The 20648-nt window shown below is 42.0% G+C and overlaps 1 protein-coding gene across 1 annotated transcript in view; it reads left to right on the plus strand.

Annotated features, from left to right (window-relative positions):
* Positions 1-20648, plus strand: part of LOC106586724 (interleukin-1 receptor accessory protein-like 1-B) — a 468880-nt gene that overhangs the window by 410963 nt on the left and 37269 nt on the right. The window contains exon 7 of the mRNA XM_014174290.2: positions 19739-19874. Within this exon, the coding sequence (XP_014029765.1) occupies positions 19739-19874 (136 nt within the window). The remainder of the gene's footprint in view (positions 1-19738; positions 19875-20648) is intronic.

A 20648-nucleotide genomic window follows, 5' to 3' on the forward strand; every position in this document is an offset into this window, starting at 1 on the left:
TTGGGTTTTAGTCCAGAAAAACTGGACACATTTTCCAGGTCCTCAATAAGGTCCTTCAAGGTTTAATCATCGACATACATTGATGCTTTTGTCTCTAAACCATACATGTTTAGCCCCTTAATATTATTATTTGATATTTTATAGGTGACAGTTCAATGGCCAAAATAAATAAGTATGGTGACAGAGAGCAATCTTGTTTTATTCCTGTTGACGATTCAAAGTTCTCAGAGAAGTAACCATTATTTATGATTTTACATAAAGAACTGTTGTACATGACTTTTACCCATTTTATGAGAGATTCTCCAAAGTAGAAAAAATCCAGGCACTTAAACAGATTATAGATGTACTGTATCGAAGGCTTTCTCAAAATCTACTATAAAGATTATACCTGGTTTCCCTGGATTCTAATTCATTTTGAATTATTCCTAAAAGTTGTCTAATGTTGTCTCCAATATATCTTCCTTTTAAGAATCCCATCTGATCATGATGAATATTGTCCTGTAGGGCCTTTTTAATTACTTGAGCAATACATTTTGCCAGTATTTTTGCATTGCAACATTGAAGGGTGAAGTGCCTCCAATTTCTTAAAGATACTGGGTCTTTGTACTGCCCCCTGGCTCCCGATTAAGTAGATAAAACAAGGGATTTGATAGGGGAGGTGTTCAGAGGAAGAGATGGAAAGAGGAAGAGGGGGGACAGAGATATCTGGAAGATCATAGAGGGGATGAAGAGGGAATTTAAGAGTTTCTCATCTGCAGGTGAAGAGTGAGATATGAGGTTGAAGATGAGATAGAGGGAGGAAAAGGGGGTGCTGGGAGATAAAAGAGAGAAGCTGAGAATGACTTGTGGAAGCGGATGAGGAGAGACATTCGTCCTTTTCAACATTGTATTTTTACTTTTTTTTTATTTAGCTAGGCAAGTCAATGTCGTGTCTTTGGCCATCATTAACTTGAAGACATGTTTATCAAATAACTCTCTGTAATTATTATTACGCGATTAAACTGATTAATCATGTAACTGTAATTAACTAGAAGGTCGGGGCACCAAGTAAAATATTCAGATTAAAGTTATAATTTCCCTAATATAACTTCCAGATATTATAATATCTGGTCGATTTGTCTCCTCATTAACCTCCATGGGCTAGGTGGGACGCTTGCGTCCCACCTACTCAACAGCCAGTGTAATCCCGTGGCGCGTTATTCAAATTCCTCAAATGCAAAAACTTCAATTTTTCAAACATATGACTATTTTACACCATTTTAAAGATAAGACTCTCGTTAATCTAACCACACTGTCCGATTTCAAAAAGGCTTTACAACGAAAACAAAACATTAGATTATGTCAGCAGAGTACCCAGCCAGAAATAATCAGACACCCATTTTTCAAGCTAGCATATAATGTCACATAAACCCAAACCACAGCTAAATGTAGCACTAACCTTTGATGATCTACATCAGATGACAACCCTGGGACATTATGTTATACAATACATGCATGTTTTGTTCAATCAAGTTCATATTTATATCAAAAACCAGCTTTTTACATTAGCATGTGACTAGCATTCCCACCGAACACTGTCGGTGAATTTACTAAATTACTCACGATAAACGTTCACAAAAAGCATAACAATTATTTTAAGAATTATAGATACAGAACTCCTCTATGCACTCGATATGTCCGATTTTAAAATAGCTTTTCGGTGAAAGCACATTTTGCAATATTCTCAGTAGATAGCCCGGCATCACAGGGCTAGCTATTTAGACAGCCAGCAAGTTTAGCACTCAGAAAAGTCACATTTACTATAAGAAAAATGTTATTACCTTTGTTGTCTTCGTCAGAATGCACTCCCAGGACTTCTACTTCAATAACAAATGTTGGTTTGGTTCAAAATAATCCATAGTTATATCCAAACAGCGGCGTTTTGTTCGTGCGTTCAAGACACTATCCGAAAGGGTAAATAAGGGTGACGAGCATGGCGCAATTCGTGACAAAAAAATTCTAAATATTCCATTACCATACTTCGACGCATGTCAAGCGCTGTTTAATATCAATTTTTATGCCATTTTTCTCATTAAAAAAGCGATAATATTCCGACCGGGAATCTGCGTTTAGGTAAACAGACGAAAGAAAATAAAGCATTCGGTCGACTCGGGCACGCGCCTAAGCCCATAGTACTCTGATCAGCCACTTGCCAAAAGCGATAATGTGTTTCTGCCAGAGGCTGCCTCGATATCGTTCAGCTTTTTCCCGGGCTCTGAGAGCCTATGGGAGCCGTAGGAAGTGTCACATTATTGCAAAGATCCTCAGTCTTCAATAAAAAGAGCCAAGATGAAACACAATTTGTCAAACAGGCCACTTCCTGCATGGAATCTTCTCAGGTTTTGGCCTGCCATATGAGTTCTGTTATACTCACAGACACCATTCAAACAGTTTTAGAAACTTTAGGGTGTTTTCTATCCAAAGCCAATAATTATATGCATATTCTAGTTACTGGGCAGGAGTAGTAACCAGATTAAATCGGGTACGTTTTTTATCCGGCCGTGTCAATACTGCCCCCTAGCCCTAACAGGTTAATGATGTGTTAGTTTACCTCGCGTCAGTCTCATTCCAAACATCGTAAATTGTTGTTATCTGCACGAACCCAGTCTTCACTAAGTCATCCATACATCAATTGTCTTAAAATCATTTATTTACTAAACTAAGTTCACAGAAAGCATACAAAACAGTAGGTATCGTTACAAAGCAATGGTAGAGGAATGTGCCCTGGTGGGCTAAACCGGCATGGCGGCTTGTTAAACAAACAAGGGGGTGGGGGCAGCGGAGAAGACACTACAGAGTTGATAAATATTAACAATTGATATGCTAATCCTTTGCACATGAACGCTCACTCATTCGGAAACAATTGCAATCAATATATATATTTACGCTCAGTGTCGTCGTGATCTTTGTTGGAGAGTTTTGTCCTCTCTCTCTCTCTCTCTCTCTCTCTCTCTCTCTTGGTTAGAATGGATCTTTCAAAGCGATATTCTTTAATGTCGTTATAGAATGGATGTTTCGTCGGTCTTCACGTTCAATGATACCGAATTTCTAGCTGCAGACTAGTAATTAATATCAAAGACTTGTTATTATTCTGTCGGTATCGATAGTCTAAAAGTTTAACCACGTGGTATGGTTAAAGTTCAGTAGAGGGATGCATGGTCAAACCTATTGGCCAACTCGTAATGGAGTGGAGGCCTGGTCTCCAGAAAGACTCCCTGGGTGGGAGTTCATATACTGAACGTAGAAAAGGCTGTCACATGACGCCTTGTCCTGTCTGTGTCCCTGGGGGCGTGCTGGTGACTTGGTAAAACTTTAAGTAGAAAATACAATTCTCTCACATTAACATCTTACAAGCATCCCATCATATTCCAATTAGGTTTATCCTTATTCATTAATTGTATACAACCATGTAAGTCTCATAGCTGAGGCTATTATATAAACATTATTATGGTAATATGGCAATATTGTCTCGTGAGTTTCATAAAATTGTACCAAATGGACCAGTTCGTAGCTGGATTCTTCACCGATCTTTTATACCTTCTCCAGAACATAAATGTCGTTCGGTTCCCCCGTCCTGTGAGGTGGAAGACTTCCTTTGTCTCTCTATGAAACCCCTCTCTCTCCGTACTGTGGCCATGAGGCAGGACATTCTCCTTCGGAATTTATGGCTGCCTTCACACAGCCTTGTGTCAGAAGTATAGAGGTCGGGGGATGGTGCATAGAAAAGGCCTGGTGCAGAGGGAGGGGGGTTTAACTGTGCTCGCTGTACCCAAAGAGGGCAACGTCATGACATCAATTAAGAACAAATTCTTATTTACAATGACGGCCTACCGGGGAACAGTGGGTTAACTGCCTTGTTCAGGGGCAGAATGACAGATTTTTACCTTGTCAGCTCGGGGATTCAATCCAGCAACCTTACTGTAACATGGTGAGGATGTCTTGAAGTATAGGCCAATGCCTCTCCTGAGTTGACTGTGTGGTCAGTAAAAGCCTAGTAGATAGTATTGCGTGTGTAGCATGATGTACTACAGAACCCATAATGCAGTAGCTATATCTTTTGTATACCATGTCCTGGTTTGATTGAGTGGTCAGTTGCAGCAGTTCTACAGTATTAGATTTGTACTGTAGCTGTATAAGTCTTGTATACTGTATCCTGGGCTGACGTTGTGGTCAGTGGGTCAGTGCCTGCAACCAGGCCTATTCAGGGTCGTTAAAGTGATGTTCCTCGTCAACCGCTCAGGTCACATTATTTAATTGGCCTCCAGCCCCCTGGACACGAGCCAATTACAGCCGCTCTCTCTCTTTCCTTCTATCTCTCTCCCTCTCTATCTCTTCCTCTCTCCCTCAATCATTCTCTCTATCCCCCTTCATTTGCTCTTTATGGTCATTTGGAGTTGTTTTCTCTCCTCGACTAGGCATTAAGACTTTGGCCTGAGACATTTAGACAGGCAGAGAGAGAGTTGACCCTGAGTACACACTCATTTGGAGAGCAGCAATAGAGAGGCAGAAAAACATTTTTGGTGGTGGAGAGGTTGACTGATGCGGTCTCTTCAGGGACAAACATCCACACAGTGTGTTGAGGGAATACAATAACCTGTGTCTTTGTAGAGAAGTGGAGTTTGCTTTTGTCTTATATCAAAGTGGGATATTTCACGTGAACATGGTGCCTTTTGATTTGGCCAACAAAGAGAAAAAGAGGAGAAAATAAAAAGAGAGTGGGGTTAAAATGGAGTTTGTGGTTAAAGAGAACAATGGAACGATACTGAAAGAATAATCGTTTTTTTCCCATAATGGTCTTTCTGTTCCTATTGTAGGTAGTGTCACCTTGTCGTGGGATAGGACCAGGGGTGTAGGTGTGTTTGGGAGTGTGACGGGGTGTGATGGAGGTCTGTGTTAGGTGGGCACCACTTGTTGCTAGCTAAACCTCTTGCTTTAGCCCCTCCCTGCGTTCAAAGCAGTGTTATTACAGGAGAAAATGAAAAGCCGTTCAGCTCATCACATCCTCTACCTAATCCTCCACAATATGTTTCGTGCTATAATGGGCCCCGCTCTCCGCTGCTGTGCGGACAAAGCCCATATTATGTCATCAAAAGGGGACGATTAACGCAGCAGAGGGGGGATGAAAGGAAGGGTGACAGAGTACCTGTTCACAAAAGACTGTAATTTTTACCAGTAATTAAAGTCTTACATTTTCCCCGTCGGATCATCAGGGCAGCAGAACAAACGGAGAGAAGGGAGCGACAGACGGGGGAAAGAGAAAAAAATTACAGGATTCTTTCTCAGTGAAAAAGCTCTCAGGCTTATAATGGTAATTAGGTCTCAGGAAAGGGGGAGGCAAGTTTTATTCCATCAGCCATCAGGCTGCTGAGCAGCGGGACATAGGACAGATGCAGGCCCAATACACGTTTGAACAATAGGCTGCAGAGGCGTTGAATAGGTGAAAATCTAAATGTGTGCCTTGTGTGATAACTTTCCAGTTTTCTGTACTGCATGTAATATATTGTGGTGTATATTTGTATGCTGGCATCACAAAATGAATTTCCATGTAAATGGGCAATAAAGTATATCACATCGTATTAGAATAGAATAGAGAAACAAGGAGGTGAGGGGGAGGGGGTGAGAGTGAGGGAGAGAGGGGAAACAGGGTGGTATTGGGTGAAATACCAGTGTGCCATCACAGCAGCAAGATTTTTGACCTGTTGCCACAAGAAAAGGGCAACCAGTGAAGGACAAACACCATTGTAAATACAACCCATATTTATGTTGATTTATTTTCCCTTTTGTACTTTAACTATTTGCACATCGTTACAACACTGTATATATACATAATATGACATTTGATATGTCTTTATTCTTTTGGAACTGTGAGTTTAATGTTTACTGTAAATTTGTATTCTTTATTTCACTTTTGTTAATTATCTACTTCACTTGCTTTGGCAATGTTAACATATGTTTACCATGCCAATAAAGCCCTTGATTTAAATGTAATTGAAAGACAGAGAGAGGGGGGCAGGGCGACAGAGAGAGGGAGAGCAGGGGAACAGGTAGAGATGGGGGGGTAGAGAATGAGAGAGAGAGAGAGAGAGAGAGGCCTAATCCATAGTTCAACCATCAACCCCCCCCCTTCCTCGATTACTCTCACACATCTTCCTCTGCAGAACCAAAATCCCTCCCAATCCATAATCTTACTGTGCTCGTAACTCTTGCATCTAGACGTTCCGCTAGCGGAACGCCTCGCCAAATATCCAATGGAAGAACTTGGTGCAAAATACAAATACCTCAAAAATGCAATAATTTCAATTTTTCAACCATACGACTATTTTACACCATTTGAAAGATAAGACTCTCGTTAATCCAACCACATTGTCCGACTTCAAAAAGGCTTTACAGCGAAAGCAAAACATTAGATTATGTTAGGAGAGTACACAGCCAAAAATAATCACGCAGCCATTTTCAAAGCAAGCATATGTCACAAAAACCCAAAACACAGCTAAATGCAGCACTAACCTTTGATGATCTTCATCAGATGACACTCCTAGGACATTATGTTATACAATACATGCATGTTTTGTTCAATCAAGTTCATATTTATATAAAAAAAACTGCTTTTTACATTAGCATGTGATGTTCAGAACCAGCATTCCCACCCAAAACTTCCGGTGAATTTACTAAATGACTCATCATAAACGTTGACAGAATACATAACAATTATTTTAAGAATTATAGATACAGAACTCCTTTATGCAATCGCTATGTCAGATTTTAGCTTTTCGGCGAAAGCACATTTTGCAATATTCTGAGTACATAGCTCAGCCATCACAGGCTAGCTATTCAGACATCCGCCAACTTCGGGGCTCACTAAACTCAGAATTACTATTCGAAAAATTGTATTACCTTTGCTGTTCTTCGTCAGAATGCACTCCCAGGACTGCTACTTCCACAACAAATGTTGTTTTTGTTCCAAATAATCCATATTTATGTCCAAATACCCCCGTTTTGTTCGTGCGTTCAGGTCACTATCCAAAGGGTAACGCGCGAGCGCATTTCCAGACAAAAAAAATCAAAATGTTCCATTACCGTAATTAGAAGCATGTCAAACACTGTTTAAAATCAATTTTTATGCTATTTTTCTCGTAAAATAGCGATAATATTCCAACCGGAAAATGCTGTATTCATTCAAAAAGGAAGAGAAAAATGGCGAGGTCTCGTGAACGCGTATCTCCAATATCTTTGTCACCAGGCAGACCACTGACAAACTGAGCTCCTGTTATCTGCCCAGAGACAGAAGACGCCTCAATCCGGTTTCTGAAGGCTTTAGAGAGCCAATGGAAGCCTTAGAAAGTGTCACGTAACAGCTCAGATGCTTTAGTTTTGATAGAGAAGCAACAGAAGGACTACAAATTCGCAGACCGGCCACTTCCTGCTTGGAATCTTCTCAGGTTTTTGCCTGCCATATGAGTTCTGTTATACTCACAGACACCATTCAAACAGTTTTAGAAACTTTAGAGTGTTTTCTATCCAAATCTACTAATAATATGCATATTCTCGTTTCTGGGCAAGAGTAGTAACCAGTTTAAGTCGGGTACGTTTTTTTTATCCGGCCGTGAAAATACTGCCCCCTATCCCAGACAGGTTTTAACACTGTACCTCCTCCCCATATCCCCCTTCTCTCCCTTCTCTGCAATGCAGAGTGAGAATCACCTCAGTTCAGTTCATTACATTTGCAGCATTCCAGCTCTAACAATAGGTTTACAGCAGTACCGAGACCCCTTACTGATGAAATGTGTGCATTGCTGTATTGGATACACTTACAGTAAGTCTGTGTGGATAAGAGCTTCTCCTAGGCCTACCATGTCAATATTAGCACAGTGTTGGGACCTGATTGGTTCCCCTCTGTATCGCTCTCACTGAGTCATCATCGGACCAAACCAGCTAAAGAGGCATTTGATTGGCCCTGCCACCCAGGGGGTTACACCCACTACACCCAGAGCATACTGTACAGAAACAGAAAAGGAAGTGAGAAACCCCACACACTGTTTTTTTTCTTCAGTTTTTTTTCTGGTTCAATGAAAGTCAATGATCTAAGTAGACCAGACCCAGTTGATATTGGTGTCTATGGAAGACACACCCGGAACTGACTATTTCTTTCATTGGTAAATGGCCTGAGTGAACTATCTTCATTCATCCACCATCTTTGATTGTACCTGTCGTGGTAGGGTTGCCCATGGAAACCACTGAGGGTTGCCGATCGAGGGAAGGGATTGGTTGACAGATGTCTAGAGTTTGTGTGCTGAGCTGAGCAGAAATGAGCTGAGCTGAGCTGATGAAGGCCTTGGTTTGTTATAGAGAAACAAGCTCTTCATACTCAACTGCCTTTTCCTTACAAGAATATGGCAGTGCCATATTCTTGAGCAACTCTATCACGACAGGTACAGTCAAAGATGGTGGATGAATGAAGATAGTTCACTCAGGCCATTTACCAATGAAATAAATTTATGAAATGCGGCAGTGCCATATTCTTGTAACAAAAAGGCAGTTGAGTATGAAGAGCTTGTTTCTCTGTAACAAACAAAGGCCTTCACCAGTTCAAAATATTAGCTCTTTCCATGACAAAGACTGACCAGGTGAATCAGGGTGAAAGCCATGATCCCTTGTTAAATCCACTTCAATCAGTGTAGAAGAAGGAGAGGAAAACAGGTTAAAAAAATAATTTTTAAGCCTTGAGACAACTGGGACATGGATTGTGTATGTGTGCAATTCAGAGGGTGAATGGGCAAGACAGAATATTTAAGTTCCTTTGAACAGGGTATGGTAGTAGGTGCCAGGCAGACCGGTTTGAGTGTGTCAAGAACTGGAACGCTTCTGGGTTTTTCACACTCAACAGTTTTCCCGTGTGTGTTAAGAATGGTCCACCACCCAAAGGACATCCAGCCAATTTGACACAACTGTGGGAAGCATTGGAGTCAACATGGACCAGCATCCCAGTGGAATGTTTTCGACTACTTGTAGAGTCCATGACCGACTAATTGACTCTGTTCTGAGGGCAAAAGGGGTGCACTCAATACTAGGAAGGTGTTCCTAATGTTTTGTAAACTCAGTGTATTTTGCATATTCCAAAAAGAGCTGAGAGCAGGGAATGGGCTTGGGGGTCTGGAATGGGTATAGGAATGGGGACAGAAATGGGACGAAGGGGTGAGTGTAATATAGAGTGTGTATGTATGTAATATAGAGTGTGTGTATATACAGTGCATTCAGAAAGTATTCAGACCCCTTACTATGAGAGTAGAAATTGAGCTCAGGTGTATCCTGTTTCCATTGATCATCCTTGAGATGTTTCTACAACTTGATTGGAGTCCACCTGTGGTAAATGCAATTGATTGGAAATGATTTGGAAAGGCACACACCTGTCTATATAAGGTCCCACAGTTGACAGTGCATGTCAGAGCAAAACTCAAGCTGTTAGGTCGAAGGAATTGCCCATAGATCTCCAAGACAGGATTGTGTCGAGCCACAGATCTTGGGAAGGGTACCAAAACATTTATGCAGCATTGAAGGTCTCCAAGAACACAGTGGCCTCCCTTCTCACCTCTTCCTAGTGCTGGTGAAACTGAGCAATCTGGGGGAAGGGGGCTTTGGTCAGGGAGGTGACCAAGAACTCAATGCTCACTCTGACAGAGCTCCAGAGTTTCTCTGTGGAGATGGGAGAACCTTCCAGAAGGACAACCATCTCTGCAGCACTCCACCTATCAGGCCTTTATGGTAGAGTGGCCAGACGGAAGCCTCTCCTCTGTAAAAGGCACATGACAACCTGCTTGGAGTTTACCAAAAGGCACCTAAAGGACTCTCAGACCATGAGAAACAAGATTCTCTGGGTTGAACTCTTTGGCCTGATTGCAAAGCATCACATGTGGAGGAAACCTGGCACCATCCCTACGTTGAAGCATGGTGGTGGCAGCATCATGCTGTGGGGATGTTTTTCAGCGGCAGCGACTGGGAGACTAGCCAGGATTGAGGGAAAGATGAACGTAGCAAAGTACAGAGAGATCCATGATGAAAAACTGCTCCAGAGCACTTAGGACCTCAGATTGCGGTGAAGGTTCACCTTCCAACAGCACAACAACCCTAAGCACACAGCTAAGACAATGCAGGAGTGGCTTCGGGACAAGTCTCTGAATGTCCTTGAGTGGCCCAGACAGATCCTGGACTTGTAAATGATCGAACATCTCTGAATAGACCTGAAAATAGCTGTGCAGTGACGCTCCCCATCCAATCTGACAGAGTTTGAGAGGATCTGCAGAGAAGAATGGGAGAAACTCCCCAAATACAGGTGTGACAAGCTCCCCAAACACAGGTGTGTAGTGTCATACCCAAGAAGACTCGAGGCTGTAGTCGCTGCCAAAGGTGCTTCAACAAAGTATTGAGAAAAGGGTCTGAATACTTACGGAAATGTGATATTTCCATGTTTTTTTTTCTTCCAAAAAAAATCTAAAAACCTGTCTTTGCTTTGTCATTATGGGGTATTGTGTGTAGATTGATGAGTATTTAAAAAAATATATAATAATTAGAATAAGGCTGTAACGTAACAAAATGTGGAAAAAGTCAAGTGGTCTGAATACTTTGCGAATGCACTGTATGTAATATAGAGCATGTATATCTCTAGTATAAAGCATGCATATCTGCAATATAGAGCATGTATATCTGTAATATAGTTCATGTACAGTTGAAGTCGGAAGTTTGCATACACCTTAGACAAATTCATTTAAACTCAGTTTTGCACAATTCCTGACATTTAATCCTAGTAAAAAATGTCCTGTCTTAGGTCAGTTAGGATCACCACTTTATTTTAAGAATGTGAAATGTCAGAATAATAGTAGAGAGAATGATTTATTTCAGCTTTTATTTCTTTCATCTCATTCCCAGTGGGTCAGAAGTTTACATAGACTCAATTAGTATTTGGTAGCGTTGCCTTTAAATTGTTTAACTTGTGTCAAACTTTTTGGGTAGCCTTCCACAAGCTTCCCACAGTAAGTTGGGTGAATTTTGGCCCATTCCTCCTGACAGAGCTGGTGTAACTGAGTCAGATTTGTAGGCCTCCTTGCTCGCACACACTTTTTCAGTTCTGCCCACAAATTTTCTATAGGATTGAGGTCAGGGCTTTGTGATGGCCACTCCAATACCTTGACTTTGTTGCCCTTAAGCCATTTTGCCACAACTTTGGATGTATGCTTGGGGTCACTGTCCATTTGGAAGACCCATTTGCGACCAAGCTTTAACTTCCTGACTGATGTCTTGAGATGTTGCTTCAATATATCCACATCATTTTCCCTCCTCACGATGCCATCTATTTTGTGAAGTGCACCAGTCCCTCCTGCAGCAAAGCACCCCCACAACATGGTGCTGCCAACCCCGTGCTTCACGGTTGGGATGGTGTTCTTCAGCTTGCAAGCATCCCCCTTTTACCTCCAAACATAACAATGGTCATTATGGCCAAACAGTTCTATTTTTGTTTCATTAGACCAGAGGACATTTCTCCAAAAAGTATGATCTTTGTCCCCATGTGCAGTTGCAAACCGTAGGCTGGCTTTTTTATGGCGGTTTTGGAGCTGTGGCTTCTTTCTTGCTGAGCGGCCTTTCAGGTTACGTCGATACAGTACTCGTTTTACTGTGGATATAGATACTTTTGTACCTGTTTCCTCCAGCATCTTCACAAGGTTATTTGCTGTTGTTCTGGGATTGATTTGCACTTTTTGCACCAAAGTATGTTCACCTCTAGGAGACAGAACGCGTCTCCTTCCTGAGCGGTATGACGGCTGCGTGGTCCTATGGTGTTTATACTTGCGTAGTATTGTTTGTACAGATGAATGTGGTAATTTCAGGCGTTTGGAAATTGCTCCAAACGATGAACCAGACTTGTGGAGGTTTACAAAAATTTTTCTGAGATCTTGGCTGATTTCTTTTGATTTTCCCATGATGTCAAGCAAAGAGGCACTGAGTTTGAAGGTAGGCCTTGAAATACATCCACAGGTACACCTTCAATTGACTCAAATGATGTCAATTAGCCTATCAGAAGCTTCTAAAGCCATGACATCATTTTCTGGAATTTTCCAAGCTGTTTAAAGACAGTCAACTTAGTGCATGTAAACTTCTGACCCACTGGAATTGTGATACAGTTAATTATAAATGAAATAATCTGTCTGTAAACAATTGTTGGAAAAATTACTTGTGTCATGCACAAAGTAGATGTCCTAAACAACTTGCCAAAACTATAGTTTGTTAACAAGAAATGTGTGGAGTGGTTGAAAAACGAGTTAATGACTCCAACCTAAGTGTATTTAAACTTCTGACTTCAACTGTATATATATATATATATATATGTATGTGTGTGTGTGTCTATTTTCTTTTGAAAATCTGCCACTGTAAACTTCCGACTTCAACTGTATATCTGTAATATAGAGCATGTGTATCTGTAATTTAGAGCATGTGTATCTGTAATTTAGAGCATGTGTATCTGTAATTTAGAGCATGTGTATCTGTAATATAGAGCATGTGTATCTGTAATATAGAGCATGTGTATCTGTAATATAGAGCATGTATATCTGTAATATAGAGCATGTATATCTGTAATATAGAGCATGTATATTGCTAGCACACTGACTGTATGTTCATTACATGTAAACCATCAGGGTGAGAACAGACACACACATGCGTTGGGAACTCTCACTGGCACCAAACACACACACACACACAAGCATACAGTACACCTTCTCATACTTCACTTCACACATAACACACTATCCCTCATTGACACACACTAGAGCAGGGGTCTCTAACCATTTCTAGCATGAGAGCTACTTTTTTTTTAATTCAGCATGTCACAGGCTAGTCATTTTTTTCTAGCTTTCAAAAAGGTGCATCCTTCCCTGGTAGATGGGGAGGCCCTATAGAATCTGTGATTTTTTTTTTTCTCCCAAGTTTTTTATTTTATTCACATTCCAAATTACAATTGTTCAGAGAGAAACAAGGAAATTGGGTGTTCTGAGTCCATGTCAATGCTTAAATCACATCAGAAGACAATTTTTTTAGGTCTGGAAGAAAATAAGTTTCGATTTTTTTGGTGTAATTCCCCTTTAATTGCGCAACTGGCCCTTTAATTGCGGGTCTAGCTAGTATGTAATGTGCTGTCTAATGTGCTGGTCTAGTACTGCTGCTGCTCATTTCATGGCAAAGTTTGCAAATAACAAATAATAGCTACATGTGATATATTCATTCATGATCTACTTCTGCCAGGTAAGCCTACATTGCAGTTAACATTTAATTGAGCGGGTTTTGGGGAATTGTTTTCTGTCAACCCACAAGAAGGTTACCTCATAAACTGGCTACACCTGGAGTGAAAAGCAAACGCGCGCACTACACAGACAGACAGGGGCAATATTTCTGGAAATTAATTGTCAGATATTTTGTTAGGTTTGGCTTTTGAAGCCAATAGTGGCTAAACCGGGTTGGGATAATGTCAGTGTTGCGTTGATTAGACATGTCCGGGAGCTTGCGGTGTCTGATACTTGTGAGATTTGTTTAAGACTGTAGTGGAACACATGAAAATTGCATGTACTTTCATAATTGTTTGGCGAGGAACTCATTGGTAGCTCGCGATTGACCTGTTGGATACCCCTGCACTGTGATTGGGAGAATTCCCTCCTCTCTTTCAGAATTGGAGTACCATCTATCTAGAGCCTCTGAGAGCCTAATTATCTAACATAACTTCAGCTGCTGAACACACACACACACACAAATTGTCTATCTTTCTTACTTTCATCTGTTGAGGACTTATCAGAGTCATGTAGTGGTGTTTTAGTGGCTAACTCTGCCATTGGCAGTCTGTGGGAAATACTGAGGGATACTCAGAGAATTTAAAGAAAATAAAGGTTTGATCTAAAATCCCTCCTTCATCACATTACGTGACCAGCTACCAGCCTGGGGGGAGGTTGTCAATCATGCAAGGTAATAGATTTGCCACACACCAAATCTGTGTAGGTGGGACCGAAAGACTGAAAAAACGATTTCTGTCTCCAGGCCATCAGACTGTTAAATAGTCACCACTAGCCGGCCTCTGCCCAATACTGTGCCCTGAGCCTTAGTCATTGTTACTAGCCGGCCTCTGCCCAATACCGTGCCCTAAACCTTAGTCATTGTTACTAGCCGGCCTCTGCCCAGTACCGTGCCCTGAGCCTTAGTCATTGTTACTAGCCGTTCTCTGCCCAATACCGTGCCCTGAGCCTTAGTCATTGTTACTAGCCGGCCTCTGCCCAATACCGTGCCCTGAGCCTTAGTCATTGTTACTAGCCAGCTACCACCTGGTAGGGATCAGCAGGGGATCCTGGGACTGTCCTAGGGTCACTCTTCACATTTCATGAAAAAATTCTATGACAACACCTGAGAAATGACATGTTCCACAATGTCATACTAATAATACAATTCCACAAAATACACAACGTGCAGTAGTGAATTGGCAAAAAAATTAAATAGCACATTATGCAAACAGGTTGTCGCATGGAAGCCTTTAGCCTATAGCATATGCATAATTGACACTGCCAGACTGCACACAAGACCTGAATGCAGTTTAGGGTTCTCATCAGAACTGAAAATTCGATCCCAGTCCGACCCAAGCCCGGTGAGCTGAAGCCCGAGTCCAGGCCTGGTCCGACATCATAGAAATGAAATGAGCCCGAACCCGAAAAAATGACATATCTGGAAAACGTTATTGATTTAAACTGGTGTTGAGAACAACACAGGCGGAGGTGTGCGGCGGAGGAGTGAAGAGACAAGGAAACAGCCGTTGGGCCTAGAAAAAGAGAGAGGAAAACTCACCTTAGCTATATATATATATACTGAACAAAAATATAAATGCAACATGTAAAGGGTTGGTCCCATGTTTCATGAGCTGAAATAAAAGATCCAAGTGTAAGGGCTGTCTTCAGGAATGGACCAAAATGCAGCGGAGTTAGTATTCATCTTTCAATTTAATTAGAAAGAACACTATAACAAACAAACAAACAAACAAAACAAGGAAACTGACAGCCAACAGTCCTGTCAGGTGCAAACACACTAAACAAGAAACAATTACCCACAAAACCCAAAGGAAAAACATGCTCCTTATGTGTGACTCCCAATCAGCAGCAACGAGCTTCAGCTGTGCCTGATTGGGAGCCACACACATGGCCCAAAACAAAGAAATACCAAAACATAGAAAAAGGAACATAGAACGCCCACCCAATGTAACACCCTGGCCTAACCAAAATAAAGAACAAAAAACCCCTCTCTATGGCCAGGGCGTTACACCAAGAAACTTTCCATACAAACAAAACGCTTGTTGTTGTGCACTAATTTGTTTACATCTCTGTTAGTGAGCATTTCTCTTTTGCCAAGATAATCCACCTGACAGGTGTGTCTTATCAAGAAGCTGATTAAACAGCATGATCATTAAACAGGTGCACATTGTATTGGGGACAATAAAAGGCCACTCTAAAATGTGTAGTTTTGTCACACAACAGGGAGCACGCAATTGGCATGCTGACTGCAGGAATGTCCAACAGAGCTGTTGCCAGATAGTTTCATGTTCATTTCTCTACCATAAGCCGCCTCCAATGTCATTTTAGAGAATTTAGCATGACGTCCAACCGGCCTCACAACCGCAGAACACGTGTAACCACGCCAGCCCGGGACCTCCACATCTGGCTTCTTCACCTGCGGGACACAATTTCATTTTATCAATGGCAATTTGAATGCACAGAGATACCGTGATGATATCCTGAGGCCCATTGTCGTGCCATTCATCCACTGCCATCACCTCAGGTTTCAGCATGATAATGGACGGCCCTATGTCGCAAGGATCTATGTCGCAACATGTTTGCATGTTGCGTTTATATTTTTGTTATGTCAGTCACTTGTTATGTCAGTCAATTTAGCAATCTAAAAACAAAATTGCTGACAGGTCAGCTAACATTTTTTTGGATTGCTAAATTCATTTAGTGGCCAACTATCTAAACTAGTTATTATGGTCGAATAACCTGCCAGTGATTTTGTTCGTCAGTCTATCTCAGATATCATATTAAAAACTGCAAACATTTCTCTACACCCAATCGCAAAATTTGTACAATTGCATAAAATGAGTTATAAGATTACAAAATCTTCTCTCTGTCCCATGGCAAAATGTGTAGAATTGCATTGAATGAGTTATAAAATTACTAAATCTTCTCTCTGTCCCATGGCAAAATGTGTAGAATTGCATTGAATGAGTTATAAAATTACTAAATCTTCTCTCTGTCACATGGCAAAATGTGTAGAATCTCCACTGTCAAGAGGGGGGGTCACTAAAATGTTTTGCTCACAATTGGGAGGGGGTATGGATGTGGGTCCGCAGACCCACGAGCAACTGTGTCCCCTCATGATGAGTCAAGACAGCTTTGGGTACATGTACTTTTGTCACGTCCTGACCAGTATAAGGGTTATTTGTTATTGTAGTTTGGTCAGGATGTGGCAGAGGGTATTTGTTTTATGTGGTTCGGGGTGGTGGTTTTGTAGAAGGGTATTTGATTTATGTATTCCGGGGTTTTTGGGCACTGTTCTATGTTAATGTATTTCTATGTTTAGTCTAGTTAGAAATACAACTATGTTTAGGTTAATGGGGGTTTGGACTCTCAATTGGAGGCAGGTGCTTTCTCGTTGCCTCTGATTGAGAGTCCTATATATGGGTATGTGTTTGGTTTAGTGTTTGTGGGAGATTGTTTCTTGTTTTGCGTGTGTGAGCTTGACAAGACTGTTTTGTTGTTCGTGAGTTCTTCTTTTGTTATTTTGGTGTTCACTTTATTTTAAAATAAATACAAGATGAGCATCCACATTCCTGCTGCGTTTTGGTCCTCCATTCCCGACGACAACCGTTACAACTTTTCCCATAGTGTCATAGCAAAGTGTTCGTGTGCTGTTTTCTTTTGTGTTATGCAGTGATAAAAGAGAGAGAGCTGAGGAGAGAGAGGCTCACTGTTTCTGGGGACTGCTATCAGGTTGCTTCTCTCTGTGTGTCCATCTTACACACACACGTGCATGGAGGTCTGGGTGGGAACCAGGGGGTGTGACGGCTGGATTAGGGAGGACACAACAGGGTGCTGCCGACAATTTCCTGCGATTCCCCCAGAGCTCAGCGGAGACTTCCTACAGGAGCACAGGACGGACGGAGGCATGAAATTACCAGATTGAAACTGATCTATGGTTTAAAACACCGGCATGGAGCACGCACACAGACACAGATGGGTTCCACAACTTCAGCGATGACCTTGACCAACAATGTGTGGGGTTTGAAGGTGATGAAGTTTGTGTATGGCCCTGTGCGCATTCTCTGGTGTTAGTCTCTGGACATTGCCACTGCCATCAGATAATGCAGTAGGATGGCCATTCTGCTGTAACCATAGACAACAGTATGCAAACATGTTGCGACATAGATCCTTGCGACATAGGGCCGTCCATTATCATGCTGAAACCTGAGGTGATGGCAGTGGATGAATGGCACGACAATGGGCCTCAGGATATCATCACGGTATCTCTGTAGTAGCAGTGTTCTATATTTATATTTTAACATTCTAGAAGGCTTCCTGCCAGTGTTCTAAATGCTGCTGTGTGTTTGTATAGGTACAGTGTATGCTGTGTGCCCAGTGTCCTATACTCAGAACAAATACCATCCACTGAATGGCTGTTGAACTTTGGAAATGTCAGACACTGCTCCTCACAGGAAAGGCTAGCATTTCATTGTCGTGGGCCCAAACTTTCCACTTTAAACTGCTTTTTCTAGGCAGGACCCAAAAGGAATGAATGTGTATGAAGTTACTGTGGGCGGTATGTTATGAACAATATACTAAGAGCAACACCACACACAGGACCCACTGTGCAAAGCAACAAGGCCTCACTAGAGTCAAAGGAAACAGTCAACACACAAAAGCATAATTAGCATTGCATTCAGGTCTCCAGTAACACCTGTAACCTTTTTATTATACTGCATTAGTCTCTCTCTCTCCCCCCTCTTCTCTACTCCTCTCTCTCTTTACCTCTCTCTTTCTCTCTCTTTCTCTCTCTTTCTCTCTCTTTCTCTCTACCTGTCCCTCCCTTCACCCTTCTATCTCAATCCCTCTTCTCTCACCCCCCTTCTCTTGATCGCTCTCTCTCTCACCAAACACAGCAGTTTGCCCCGAGCCAGACACAACAGTTTATCTCCAGAGACACTGTGATGAGCTGCTCCCATACATCTATCCATACATACAGTACATGTGTTTACATGGAGGCATGTGGTTTCTCAGTCAGTAGCCTAACCCTCTGCTACTGCAGTAGTCCCACAGAGAAACACAAATACACAGCGATACAGAGTGGAGAGAGAGAGAAAGCGCTCCATGCATTTCATTAAAAAAGCTTCTCTGAGCTCTCAGCCCTGCAGTATGAATGAAGTATGCAGTGTGTAGTCAGTGGTGATAGGTATGGGGTTTCTCCTGGTGTTTTTTACTATTTAGGAAGCAGCTGTTCATTAGAAATTTCTGTGTCTGCAGTATATACAGACATTCTACACCAGGGGGATTCAACTCTTACTCTGCTGGAGCCTGCTGGTTTTCTGTTCTACCTGATCATTAATTGCACCCACCTGGTGTCCCAGGTCTAAACAAGTCCCTGATTAGGTCCCATGTGGCTCAGTTGGTAGAGCATGAGGCTTGCAACACCAGGGTTGTGGGTTTGATTCCCATGGGGAACCAGTACAAAACAGTACGAAGATGTATACATCCATGACTGTAAATCACTCTGGATAAGTGTCTGCTTAATGACAAAAATGTAAAATGATTAGAGTGGAAAGATGAAAAAGCATGGTGGAACTGGCTTCAAGGTCCAGAGATGAGTTTGAGGGTTCTACAGCATCACAGACAGTGGTGACTGTTTCATTGTTTGGAGACAATGCTAGAATCTGTTTGTTTTTCTCTTTGCAGTGTGGTTTCTCCCTGTTGTCTGGAGCAGTAAGCACATTGGATGAGAATGTGTTCAAACACACAGGACCTGAACTAGAACCAACAATAGAAGAATACTGAACTGAGGTTTTCTATCTAATGTGCGGAAATAACAGTTATGTCAAACCCCATACCCACACTCTCCGTTCTCCCAACCCAGATGGTGGCATTGAGCGTTTGGAAGCTCTTCAGTGCCCCCTTGTGGTGTGTGGGACTGGTATTTGTTTGACCACCATTGTGTCTCCTATGCATGTAAGGATTTATAATACAGAGACATGATGAACAACATGCTCAAGATTTCATCAGAATGTGATCTCTTTGTTCCGACGCGCCAAGGGGGACTGTACCAGTATGAAAGTGAGTTAGTGAGTGTTTGTTCGGTGACTTTGTACTATTTGTACACAGTGAAACGTCTAGGTAAGGCCTAGCGTGTCTAGGTTTAGCTGTTACATACCTATATAGCCATAGATATGACTTGAAGTGTTGATGTCTTCATCCCATTCCCAAATCGACCCCAAGGCCACCCGAAGGTGCCGGTTAGCTCTCTCTACTGCTAACCAGTGTAGAAAAATATTCCAGATCTCCTATTTCTCTACGTACAGCAGACTACTAATGTCTGTGTTGAAGGATTGAGAAGAATAACAGTGTGCTATTTCCTGTCTCCACAGGAAGTGCCCTGAACCTGACGTGCAGAGCGTTCTTCGGCTACAGCGGGTCAGCGGTCAGTCCTCTCGTCTACTGGATGAAGGGAGAGAAGTTCATCGAGGACCTGGATGAGGAGAGAGTCGAAGAGAGTGAAATCAAGTGAGACATGTGGTGGTTTTACTCCCCTCACTTCTAACGTAGTAACCATATGACCTGATCATAGTCACTCTGATACGATAAGGATGAATACATTGTAACTATGGAATTGTGGTCAATATTAAATATGAATCCTGTAGACTATACTATCTATACTAACACAGTACACAGTTCAACTGAACTGATTTATAGATACATCACACAGCAACACGCAGCTACATCACCAGACTCCATTGGATACTGTAGTAGACCATACTATGATGTGATACTTTAAGCACAAAGCCTTTGATGAGCTATTCAGTGGCGTGACCAGGGGGTGGCCCACGGCACCCCTGAAATCTTATTGGCCACCCAAGTGGCCCCCCTTGGAATTCTGAGATCTGATAGGTCGTCTCTGAATATATTGATATTTTTTACCAAGACGCGCCGACAGCAAGACTTATCAGTCACCGGAGACATGTAATATTATTTTTCGCCAGACAGCATCTCATACATGGGTTACAGATGCGAAGACAGAGCGGCGCTGTTTGCTTCGCTCGGATGCTTTCTCTGGTGAATTTAAGGGAAATCATGAATGAGAAATAATTGTATACGTTTGTTTCTTTTTTTGTTGCAATTTTGGCTTCCCTTGGTATCCATAAATAGACCCTACTGTGTACACGTATGGTGCTTGTAATAGATGTCCCTTTCCATTCGAATGGCGGGTGCACAGTGCACTGTTCGCATGCTGGATTTATTTTGGAGTAGACGAACGTGCGTAGGTAACCTACTTCACCT

Source organism: Salmo salar, chromosome ssa25 (genome assembly GCF_905237065.1).
Source record: "Salmo salar chromosome ssa25, Ssal_v3.1, whole genome shotgun sequence".
Taxonomy (NCBI): Eukaryota; Metazoa; Chordata; class Actinopteri; order Salmoniformes; family Salmonidae; genus Salmo; species Salmo salar.